At 48.1% G+C, this 11552-nt stretch overlaps 2 protein-coding genes across 2 annotated transcripts; both read right to left on the bottom strand.

Annotated features, from left to right (window-relative positions):
* Positions 1 to 432: 432 nt before the first annotated feature.
* On the bottom strand, positions 433 to 3857 carry LOC117855082 (L-2-hydroxyglutarate dehydrogenase, mitochondrial). Its single transcript, XM_034737357.2, has 6 exons — positions 3647 to 3857; positions 3139 to 3575; positions 2170 to 2451; positions 1627 to 2063; positions 998 to 1157; positions 433 to 873 (listed from the first exon to the last, which is right to left on the bottom strand). The coding sequence occupies exons 2-6, from the start codon at positions 3400 to 3402 to the stop codon at positions 763 to 765; spliced, it is 1254 nt and encodes a 417-aa protein (XP_034593248.1). The 5' UTR covers positions 3403 to 3575; positions 3647 to 3857; the 3' UTR covers positions 433 to 762.
* A 1269-nt stretch (positions 3858 to 5126) lies between these two features.
* LOC117855087 (leucine-rich repeat protein 1) lies at positions 5127 to 8980 on the bottom strand. Its single transcript, XM_034737362.2, has 6 exons — positions 8544 to 8980; positions 7769 to 7840; positions 6719 to 6862; positions 6362 to 6433; positions 6206 to 6277; positions 5127 to 5440 (listed from the first exon to the last, which is right to left on the bottom strand). Exons 1-6 carry the CDS (start codon positions 8759 to 8761, stop codon positions 5371 to 5373), a joined length of 648 nt encoding a protein of 215 aa, XP_034593253.1. The 5' UTR covers positions 8762 to 8980; the 3' UTR covers positions 5127 to 5370.
* Positions 8981 to 11552: the final 2572 nt, after the last annotated feature.

Genomic DNA, 11552 nt, shown 5'->3' with positions numbered 1-11552 from the left:
TTGGCTTGATCGCATTTTCTGTTGCACGACTAGAAGTGGAGTTGTCCCGTCTATCGTAGAGCTCAAATCGAAGTATAACAAAATATGAGGATTTAACAGAATTTACACAACCCAAAAGAGAGCTATTGCATTGCATTGTTTATTTATCATTCTGAAAGCGCTCTTGAAAATGCAAGCTAATCTGATAAGAACATGGTGTTTGGTTCGTAGAACGGCAATGCAAATGCAAATGGAATGGGATTGCAATGCTTTCAAGTATGGAATGAGCTATTACAATAGTATGGGATGGTTCAACTACGGTAACGTAATCAAATAATATGTTTCTTCTAATTTGCAAAAACAACTTTTGTTTTCTGATTACAGAGGGAAGGGGTGGTAAGAAGCTTGTATAGCATGGAGATTTGATTACAGCGTTAGCTGATTACGGATGGGTGAAAACAAACAGCTGTAACATGATTAATTACCATCCGTAATTCGATTACATTACATTTTGCCGAACAAACACCACATATCGGTCAGGTTTGCATACCCAAAAAGTGTCGTGCCACTTCAATCCTGATCGTATTGATTTTTCTTTGAAACTTCCAACGAATTTCAAATTCCAACATGTACACAGCAACAAGAATCCAAAAGATCAAAAGAAAACAGCTCAAAATACTCTTTACTGGATCACTTTATAAGGTGAACCCTAGTCCTGATACGCCAGGTTCATCATTCTTCAATGCAACAATGAAGTGTTATCTAGGACTTAGGAGACTCCCATCACAAATATCTCGAAACAATGTGTTCTGCAATGGACAAGCTTGATGTCAAACCAGGGGATTCTATTCCGAACAAGTTAACCAGCCCAGTAATACCATGGATATCCTGCCCCTGCAGTCGTTCAACTTAATCAGTCATGAATGGGCATGAAAGCACGAGAATTTTTTTTTTTTTTTGGAGCTGATCTAGAGAAGATGCCAATCAAAATTCCAAACGTATGCTACCAGAAAAGCACCTGAATGACAAAATCCGAAGGAGGCTGTCCAGGACCAGAAAGCTTTGGTCTAATCCCAGAATAACCAGGTTCCAATGACCCGTCCTTGAGATTTGGGAAATACTTCCTTACCACAGGGTAAAATACAGAACATCGGGTGGGGTTGACTGAGTAATCAAATCTGATGAAGACAGACCAAGTTATAAACAGCCTAATAATTTCGAAAAAGCTCTACTGTGTTGGCTCCATAAATCATGCTAATAGTAATACACACTAGAAACATTATACTGCAACCAATTGCATTTTGAAATTTCCACTGAAAACACAGGTTCAATTATGTGCACAGATACCTATAACTTACCATCACTAGTTAGTTGCTGCAAATTTTATCATGCACTACTAGTATTGGCAAATTAAGAATACTAGCTTTGGCCTTCTGTGCATGCCAGTTACTGGTGGCATCTAGAATAACTTATTACAGCCTTCTTTGGTTATGGACTGAGAAACCAAGTGTGTGTGCCTAAACAGAGCCTGAAAATTTCACCGGCATGAAAAGGAATAGGAAACATAATTCCACTTCTTGGGTTACTCTTGCTTCAAAACAGTGGCATGGTTTAATATCAAGCATAGACACGTTTGCAGTGGCTTACCTATTTAGAAAACATGACACAGGATCCTCTCCACCATCTAGCCATTCAACATCTGGGCCAAATCTAACTTGGCCATTCAAGTCAATTGTGACATGGACCCCTATACCACCATCCTCTGGTAGAGGATATATCAAGTGGCTGAAAGGACTCTTCGTTTGAGAGAGGGTGAAGTAACATCCACGAGCATAATGAGGGTTGGGCACAAATGCTTGGTCAAGACCATGAAATTGTTTGGCAAGTGGAACTGCACTCAAACCTGCTGAGTTTATCAGAAGCTTTGGGAGCAAAACAAGCTGTGGGGTCACATGTGACCCTACAGGATGGTTCTGCAGTTCTTTGCTTTCACAAATATGGAGTTCGAGGCCTTCATATCCAACCTGCCCACCGATAACTGCAGTGTTATAGGATATGGTTGTTCCCAAGTTTTCAGCATCAGCCTGCATCACAGAAACAATCAAAATAAATAACAGCGCGAGCAAATTTAGAGTGATAACAAAGCTTTTACTTCAAATTCAAGAACTGATTTATCTGACGGTCAAGTACCAAAAGGGAGAGCATGAATGAATGAGAGTCAACTATCCCAGTACTAGGTGACAGTAAAGCTTTAAGACAACGAAGCTCAGGTTCCAGCTCCATAGCTTGAGAACCCTCCATCAACTGGAGATCATTGACCCCATTTTCATTAGCATTCCTGAGGAGCATATCCAGCTTTCCGGTCTCTGCAGCACCAGTTGCAACAATGAGTTTACCGAGTTGTTTGTGTGCAACCCCTCGTTCTGCACAGTACTTGTAGAGCATTTCCTTTCCCCTTACACAAAGCCTAGCCTACAAGAAGCAACCCGCAGGTAGAATCAGTAACACACTAATGTGATAGGGCTCTGCATAATTTTTTTTTGTGCACTTTGAAGTTATATTTATTTAGCAATAGATGCATAAGTTCTTATGTTGATATTCATGGAACAGTCTAAAATTCCAAAGCACAGCACCTGTGCAAACGCTCTGACCACTGACAATTGTCTAACATGGTGAGAACTGATCTTAGTTTTCTGCAGAATAAGACCTAGCCTAGCACTTTCCAGAGAAGACATGATTCATACAGCTCAACTGCAAATCACTAAATTCAACACATTTCTGTGATTCCAGTGTTGCAACCCGTACAAGCCCCAATTTCTACCAAGCACAAAAAGGTTCAACCCGCGAATAAGAATGTGTCAGGTAAGGTGCCATCTGGAACCGAATTTCATAGCTACATTACATCCATATTTCCATGGTGCATCACTAAATGTTACCTGTGGCCCCACCACTGCGCAACACTCTTCCAATTGACTGAAGTGGAAGTGATACTACTAACACCTGAGTTTGCAACTCTGTGCGGTAGAAATGATACCTTGCGGTACTCATACACAATCATACTCACAATTCAAGTCGAAGCTGCGCTAAAAATTAGGATCCGTGCGCACTGCAGCCTGCGGTGTGCTGAATTCGGCGAGGCAACGAAGGAGGCGCGCGCACCTTGAGGCTGCGCGGCGGGTAGTAGATGCCGGCGTGGATGACCTCGCTGTTGCGGGAGCTTGTGCCGGTGCCGAAGCTGGGGCCCGCCTCGACCACGACCACCTCGCGGCCGGCCATCGCCAGCGCGCGCGCCACCGCGAGGCCGACGACGCCCGCGCCCACCACCACGGCGTCCGCCGCCTCTCGCGGGGCCCCCGACGCGAGGCCTCGCGCCGCGAGTCCCCGCCGGCGGGCCGCCCCGGCCAGGCGCCGCAGCAGGAGCATGCCTCGCTGCTCCGTGGGGGTGTGGGGATGCTGGTTGGTTGGCTGGCTAGTTGCCAGGTGGAGAGCCTGGCGACCGCGCTCGGCTCGTACTGGCACGGCCACGGCCTCGTGTCCTTTCGGGCTCGAGGTGGCTCAGCACGGCCGAATTCATTTCGGGCTCGATGCCGTCGTCCCTAATAAGGGCAAGGTTAAGCTCACGCTCGAGAAGCCGTCGGCTATGTGAAGGATAAGATGCAGTGCGCACCTGCGGGCCGCGGCGGCCGACGGCCGGCGGACATTCCTTGCCTCCGCGCGAGCTCAAAGCTGTGGCTGCTCGCTCGTCTCAGGTCCTCGGCTTCGGCTGCCGACGAAGCGAGCGCCTCCGGTCTTTTTGCTGAGGGAGACAAAGAGGGACGGAGCGGAGCGCTTGAGCTGGGGTTTGGGAGGGTGACGGAGGAGCTTCCCGATTCCGGCCGCGAGCACGGCGGCGGCGGCCGGCGGTGGACGGCCAGTAAGACATACCAAGACAGGGGGCCATTTGCAAAATATTTGGATCGCGATTAATGATCGTGATGCAAACTAGGGGTACATTTGTAAATATTAGGGGTCAATGTGTAAATAATCGGATCGCGACTATTAATCGTGATCCAAATTAGGGGGTTATTTGAAACTAACTGGGGCAATATGCAAATAATCGTTTCGCGAATATTAATCGCGATCCAAATTAGGGTTTTTTTTTAAATACTCGGGGGCAATTTGAAAACAACCGGATCGCGATTATTAATTGCGATCCAAACCAGGGTGGTATTTGCAACCAGCAGGGGCTGTTCTGCAAAAACATTCGGCGGCGGCGGCAAATGCATCCGGCGACCGGCGACGCTGCGCTGCTGCCCGAAGACCACCGCTACCTTCGCCGGCGTGCGTCCCGCGTTACCCTCCACCGATTCCACGCCCCCAGAAGATTCCTCCGGACCACAGCGCCCTTCGCCGGGCTACGGGCCTGCCTTTCGCAGAGAAGCACCAACGGAGACGGTGAGGGTCCTGTTGGCTTCTGTAGCTTCTGTTCCTCTTCTTCTTCGGACAAACCTCTTCCTCTGTCAACGCCACCGCCCTCGTCGCCGCTTGTCTCTTGTCTGCGTTCCGGCGCGGCTGCGGTGGCTGTAGAAATCACACACCTCAGCCTGATCGTTGCAAACACTGGGTCGGAGTCACGGCGGCCACCAACAATGACAGCGTACCTTTTCATCGCATGTTAGCATGAAGGGAATGCTCCTGTTCCTCCTCCGTTTCCTAAAATTAACTCGGTTGGCAGGTTAGGTACTTAGGTTGGCACCATCAGTGTAGTATACTGGACAGGAGTACACTGGTATTGACTTGATTCACCAACTCGATCTACTTCGGGTCAAGGAAGACGAACAATTCAAGCTGCTGGCAGACCAATTCAATTTCAATGTACATTGTATACCTACCAGCAATTCAATGATTATGCACTGTACAAGTGCAGCTTCCTATGTTTGCCAAACTTTGTTTGGACTGTGAAGTCAAGCCAACAAGAGTAGATGGTGTTTAGCTTGCAGTAGACAGCAGCTCCTCTTAAACTTCAAGATCTACTACCTTAATGTTCAATCAATACCAAGACATCTTTCCATGAATTTGCCACAACAGGTAGTCAGATATAGGCTAATTCACAATGAGTTGTACTTCCCAAAAATTTGGTCAATACAACACAAGGAAGCAAAAACTCGTGGCAGGGAAAATGACAATATCATTTCAGTCATAAGCAGTTTCAAGTGTACTTTCACGGACAGAAAGCATTCTGCTAAAACATACAGCAACTTTCTTGCAGAAAGCAAGTTGCAAATAAGAGCTATGCAGGAAGGATTACATAGTGGCAGCAGAACCAGACCTAACATAATCTATATCACCCGATTTTCAGTAACCTTGTACGCCCATTACTTTCTCTAGCCAGTCTTCTGTTCATGTTGCCTTCTAGCAGTTGGTGTCATATACGGCCAGGCCTTGTAGTTCTGGACCTTCCAAGCGTGGGTTCTTCTCAAAGCTGTGGGGGGAAGCATAACACAGACAAGTTACTTCTTTTGGAAAGCATTTGGATTAGTTTCTCAAAATAAGCTTAATTTGTAAAACATGCACCATAGTAAAAATAAAACATGCATGCTGGAGACTACAACTTTCTCCAGGACAGAGAAGCACTCCTGTTCTACTGTTCTTATGATCAGAAAAGAAAAAGAGACCTTCCAATCAAAGAAAATGTATACTATAAAATAATGTCATGATAACACTGCACAAACAAGGGACAAAAACAAGTGCCTGGAACTTGGATTGACCAAGTAAATTATTCTCAAATTCCAGGAAGCCACTAGGTCGAGTGCAGGGCACTAGGACTCATCCAATTAGACAAGATATAGACTAATATTTTTTGTGGACCTGGATGCCCTTTCAGATTGATAAGATAAGATTCTAGGCATATCATTTTGATTTTCTCGAATCAATCATCTAAAAGTAATAGGGGAAGTAAAGGGCCTCTATTTTTTTTTTTGGTAAAACAGATTATTCGGGCATGTTTGCAACAATACAACACGGAGTAAATCTTGAATCAGTTATTTAAGGATTAATTACATATACATACGAATGAGTGCAAAAGACAAATGAAATGCCATTAATGATGCTGAACCAGCAGGTGCAGACATGAAACCTATCTAATGGGTGAACTTAGTGCACTCAAACTGGAAGAAGGATATTTTGAGGTGTAATTTATCTATACAAAGTGTGCCAACAAGATACAGAAATTGGCAATCAAACTTACTTGCTCAGAGGAATGTGTTCAAATGGTCCAGAAGTTGGAATTGTCCCGCACAGGTCATTACTTGAAACATCACTGAAAGAACAAGGTAGATCATCAACTATAACATTCATGTGGAGCGAATAGAGCACTAAACATTTGAAGGTGATCTGTACTTACACAACTTTCAGACTAGAAATTCCAGCCAGTTCCCTTGGGATCGGCCCAGTCAAACGATTGCCATTGAGCCGCCTACAAAGCACAGCCATGTATTAGCAAGGCATACTGATGTGGAAACCGTAGCAAACCTTTGCTGGACTAATGACCATAAACGTCAAAGCTGCAGTTAAAGCTCAGCGTATGTATAACTATCCCTAATTATGAACAGCACAGGCACAGTGCCTGAACTACTACAGCCCGACACAATTTAAAAAAGACGGATCGTTTATCTTCAACAGAACTAGTATCAAATCCATGTTTACTTGCTATGACAGATATTTCACAATATTTAAACAGCATTTGATTAGATAAACTCACAAGAATACGAGGGACTTCAAATTTCCAAGGGCAGGAGGTATTGTCCCTGAAATGTTGTTCTTGTACAAGTCCAAGCTTATTAGGTTCTTCAAGTTACCAAGCTCAGACGGGATTGTTCCTTGAATGTTATTCTTGTAAAGCTCCCTGTTTCAATGCTAATGGTCAATACTAGTATAGTTCATGGAGATGAATAATTGACAGGCACATGTCAAACTATGTGAAAAAAGTCAACTGTACCAATCCTCTATGTCATAACTGTAACCAAATAGAACATGAACAAAATTGCAGGTCATAGAAAATTGATCCCTACTTACATTTTAAAATTGAAAATTAGGCATTAAAAGCATAAATCATAAACAGGTTTCAGTAGAATACTAGCCTACTAGGGAGGTATGAAAAATGGGATTTTATCTACTTATAGTTTTATATAGTATAACTTAAGGCATGATATATCTTCGTTTACTCTAAATATAAAGGTATGTTGCTCATCAGGAGTAAAGATATGTCTATAATTAACGTTTACATCTACCACTACCAGCTTGGTAAAAGTACTGGAAAAAAAAGATAAGGTTCACAAAGTTGTTAGCTTTAATAGTTTAGGTTGTGGTAATATGATGTTTGATTACAAAGTCCGGACTGCCAAATTCAAAACTGACTACGGAACTTAGAATATAAAAATGGGCCTTTCTGGGTACAAAGGCGCCTTAACTCTAAGAAAGCTCTTACAAGTTGCTTTCATGAAAGCATCTATTATAAAGTAGGTACTGCCAATGTGCAGAGAACCCATTATTTGACGAGCACATGTGCTGTATATCAGTCACAATCGAAACTAAAAATTGATCAAGGGTGGGAAAAAGCTAGTTTAATCACTAGTCCAGTTATTGGTGTTTGCAAGTAAATTGATTCATGAGCCATTTCAATAGGCATAATGGTATTTATAAATGATAGAGAACTATATGACCAAAGCAGTTGAACAAAATAATGACGGTAAGTTCCAGCTTCCTACTGAGTACAACTAGCAAGATATATACCATTTGGGTAAGAACTTACAGATACTGCAGATGCTCCAATTTTCCAAGCTCAGGCACCAGATGACCAGATAAGTTCAAATTACCAAGATCTCTGTTGAAGAGGTGTCCAAGCAACAATCAGAAAAGAGTATTATTCTGAAATTGAAAGAGATATATAATACCTCTATGTAATTCTGATTAGTGCGTTATCTATGGAGTTTTCCTTTGTGTCAAGTTATCTACATAAATGCCACTCAACATTGACAGTCCTCTAATTTGCTTACTAAACTTCACGAGCCACATAAACTTGGCAAACTAACATTTTCTGACTAGTTTAGGATAATCTAGACTACACATCCAAACTCAACTTCACTAACTGCACAAATCAGTTCGCAAATTAAGCTCTATGTCTAATTCCTACTTGTCCTTTTGCAGTGAATCTACCTAGCTAGCTGTCATTCCTTTTGCAGCCACAAACTAACTTGAGGAACTCATCAATTCAACGCCCATTTTCCCATCAAAACAAACCTCTAGCTCAGAGAGTCCAGGCATGGTAAGAAATCCACGAATTAATTGGTCACATTTACGACAGTTTTCACAATCAACGATTTACTGAAGTTGGGACATGGGAATCAATCAATCAACACAACTAAAACGCGACCGGTAGCTCCTACAAGGACACAAGCGCAGGCATCCAATCAAACTCCCCAGTTCCCGCCCACAAGCCACGGCCCCAACTCAGAAGGGACCGTAGAGGGGGCAAAGAGCGTGAACGAGTGATAGCTCGGAGGAGGAGGAGGGAGGAGGAGGCTCACAGGCGCGTGACGCGGTTGCCGCTGTCGCAGGTGACGTGGAACCAGGTGCAGGGGTTGACGAGCGTGGGGTCCCAGCTCTGGAGCACGCCGCCGGGGTCCCTGAGGCTGCGGCGCAGCGCCGAGAGCGCGTCCCCCTCGGAGTTGGCCCCCGCCAGCGCGAGCACGAGCGCAAGCGCCAGGGCTCCCGCCGCCCTCACCCCCGCCCCCGCCGCCATCATGCTGGAGGCCGCTAGATCGGTTGGTTGCCGGATCTGGGACGCGGACGACGGAGCGCAGTAGAAGCAGCAGCAGCAGCGGTAGCGGTAGCGGAAGAAGGGGAACGGCAGCGGGGGGACGGGACGCGAGACGTCTCGTCTGGTTTGCTTTTTTTCTCTGCCTGCCCTGCCCTGCCCGGTCTGACGCTGGTGGGGTTGGCTGGTAGAAGTTGAACCGGCTAGTCCACTTTTGTATTGCTCCGCGTCTCGCGTCGCGTCGTGTCGTGTGGGGCGGGGGCGCCGGAGCGGCGAGGCTGTTGTGCTAGTAAAGTGGTGGAGTGGGGCGGAGCAGAGGCCCACCCGGTGGAGGTGGTGGGTTGGGTACTTGGGCCACGCACGCCTGCTGGAATCGAGTGGAAAGCGAGAGGGGATAGGTGCAGGTTGACCCGAGTCTGCCCCTCGGTCGTTTTCTATGATTCCATACTACTACTACTCTCTCTCACAGACCCACTATCCAGAGATTGAAGAAGAGCACTTGGTCTATTTAAAATGAAAAGAAAAATGCACTAGGAAGAGAGTCGCTTGTTTGTGTTTGTTAAGTGAGAGATACTCTCTTGCCTCTAATTTTAGATTATTATCTTGTGAAATGGCTTGCATTACAAGAGGTTCCTCCCTCCACTACCTTCGAAAAAAGCAGAGGAGGAGCCGACGAGGAAGTGCAGCTGAGGAGGAAGGAGAGACATAAACAAAGAAGAAGATTCCGCGGCAACTAGGCGCGCCGGCACTGAGAGGCGTCGACGTCAGTGTCCACTTCGCCTGCAAGCTTGCCGCTGGTTTCGCGGGCCTTGTCCCGTCGCTTTTGCGCCCACTTTGCACAGCACGCAGAGGCGCCAGACGTCAATAATGTCCCTCCACTTCCGCCTGCAGCTTTGCTGCTCTTTCTTTTCTAGTCGGTCAGAGGTTTTAGGCTTTTTTAGCTCGCGCAAAATGTCAAAAGGTTTGAGGGTCTCTGCTTTCCCGATTTACTTAAATGCTATCGGTGTTTTCGCGTAACCTGGCTTTGTGCGACAATCCCCGTTTCCGTCGTCGGCTCGGAGCTGCGCACTTGGGAAAAGCCGATTATTCGACCTAACACGAGAACCTCGACTGAAAATTGGCTTTTTGCAAAAAGCCCCGTTTCTGTTGTCGGCTCGGAGCATCAAGAGCTTCAAGCATGATCACTGGCGATAAACTCTTTTCTTCTTCTTCTTTTGAGTGAGAGAGAATCTATGCGGATGCATAAACAAGGCCCGTGGGCGGGGGGACGCGCGGTCCGTTTCCAGCCCATATTCACTTCTTTTCTGTTCACCTGCTGGCCCACTGCTGGATCGTGGCCCAACCGGTCGCGCGCAGCCCACCGGCGCGACCGTACGCGAGGCGCGCGTGACGTGGCGCCGGTGGGACAACGGTCAACGGGAGCGACCTGTTGGGATGGAATTCATCATTCGAGCAAGGACCGGAGGAGCCGAGCGACCGGCCGGCCAAGCTACGCATGCGATGTCTCTTCTTCCCGGTGGCGCCTTCCGAGTAACCAGCTAGCGATGGCAGGCCTGGCAAAGGATCGGTGAAGGATGACCGTTGTTCGTCGACGTAGCTCGACCGTTTCTCACTCTCAACATCTCTGCGGCACTCTCAAAAAGAAAAATCCTCGGTGATTACGAACGCAATTACACGAGTCCCCACGGCGTGTTACGCATGCAAAGAAAGGTATCAGGAGGACAGGAGGTCCAAAAGCACAACAAAATAAAGCTCCCCTTTCACCGGCGAGAGTTTTAAGGCCCGATTACCCTCCTAAAAGTATTTTAGGAGCTAAAATCTGGATAGAATTTAGCTAAAGAACCAAACACCACCTCCTAGAAGCTCCTAAAAAGTTTAGGAGGGGTAAAAAAATTTTGGAGTTCAACCCCCTCCTAAAGGCTCCTAAAGTCCCTCTGGACCCCACTACCCCTCCCAACAGCACGTAACCCCACCCCCGCGTCTATCCCGACCGCTCCCTCCTTCCTCCACGCCACCCGCCGGATTCGCCAGCCTCGCTTCCTCGCGCCGTCGGATCTGGCGCCCTCGCTCCCTGGCGTTGCCGGCTTCGCTCCAACCTCTAGCGGCCACCCCGTCACTCCATCCGCCGCATTCGCGCGCCCCACCACCCCGACCTTCCGTCGGCGGGACTGGAGGACGAGGCCCTAGTGAGCGGGACCGGCGGCGGAGGTAGCCCCGGCCTGTCTTCCTCCTCCCGCTCCGGTCCGCCACCGGATCCGCGACATCATCGGCAACAGCAGCGGCATGGACCCGGAGCTCCCTCGCGTCGCCGGATCCCCCCAGCTCCGCCCCCCGTCCGCGCCCTCCCCCCGTCGGATCCGCCGCCCTTCGCGCCCAAACCCGGCAGAGGCAGCGACGGCGCCGGGGCTCCAGCTGCTGGACCTGCCGGAGCACCGAGGCTCCCGCTACCGAATCCGCCGCCCCCAGCCCCAGGCCACCCTCCCGCTCCCCTGACGCCGGCGGCCCGTTGCTCCCCTTGGACGCCATCGGCTGGGCTGGTGGTGGGGAGCGAGTCTTGTTTGTCGCCTTGGGGCAGAGTGCGAGGAGGGAGAGTGCTTACTTGTGCGCGATCTTCCCCGGGTCCTTGGGGCCGCTGCTCGTTGCCGCGCTCGCCGCCGCGGCGGAGCTCTAGGCCTCGTCCTCTCCCTCGCCCATGGCGGAAGCTTCGAGCTGGAGCAGGAGGGAAGTGCGCGGATGGGAGAGGAGAGGAGAGCCTGCAGCGTGGGGGTGGATGGGAGAA

Source organism: Setaria viridis, chromosome 5, assembly GCF_005286985.2.
Source record: "Setaria viridis chromosome 5, Setaria_viridis_v4.0, whole genome shotgun sequence".
Classification (NCBI taxonomy): domain Eukaryota; kingdom Viridiplantae; phylum Streptophyta; class Magnoliopsida; order Poales; family Poaceae; genus Setaria; species Setaria viridis.
Note: the sequence above shows the minus strand (reverse complement) of the source record. Positions and strands in the feature narration are given on the sequence as shown.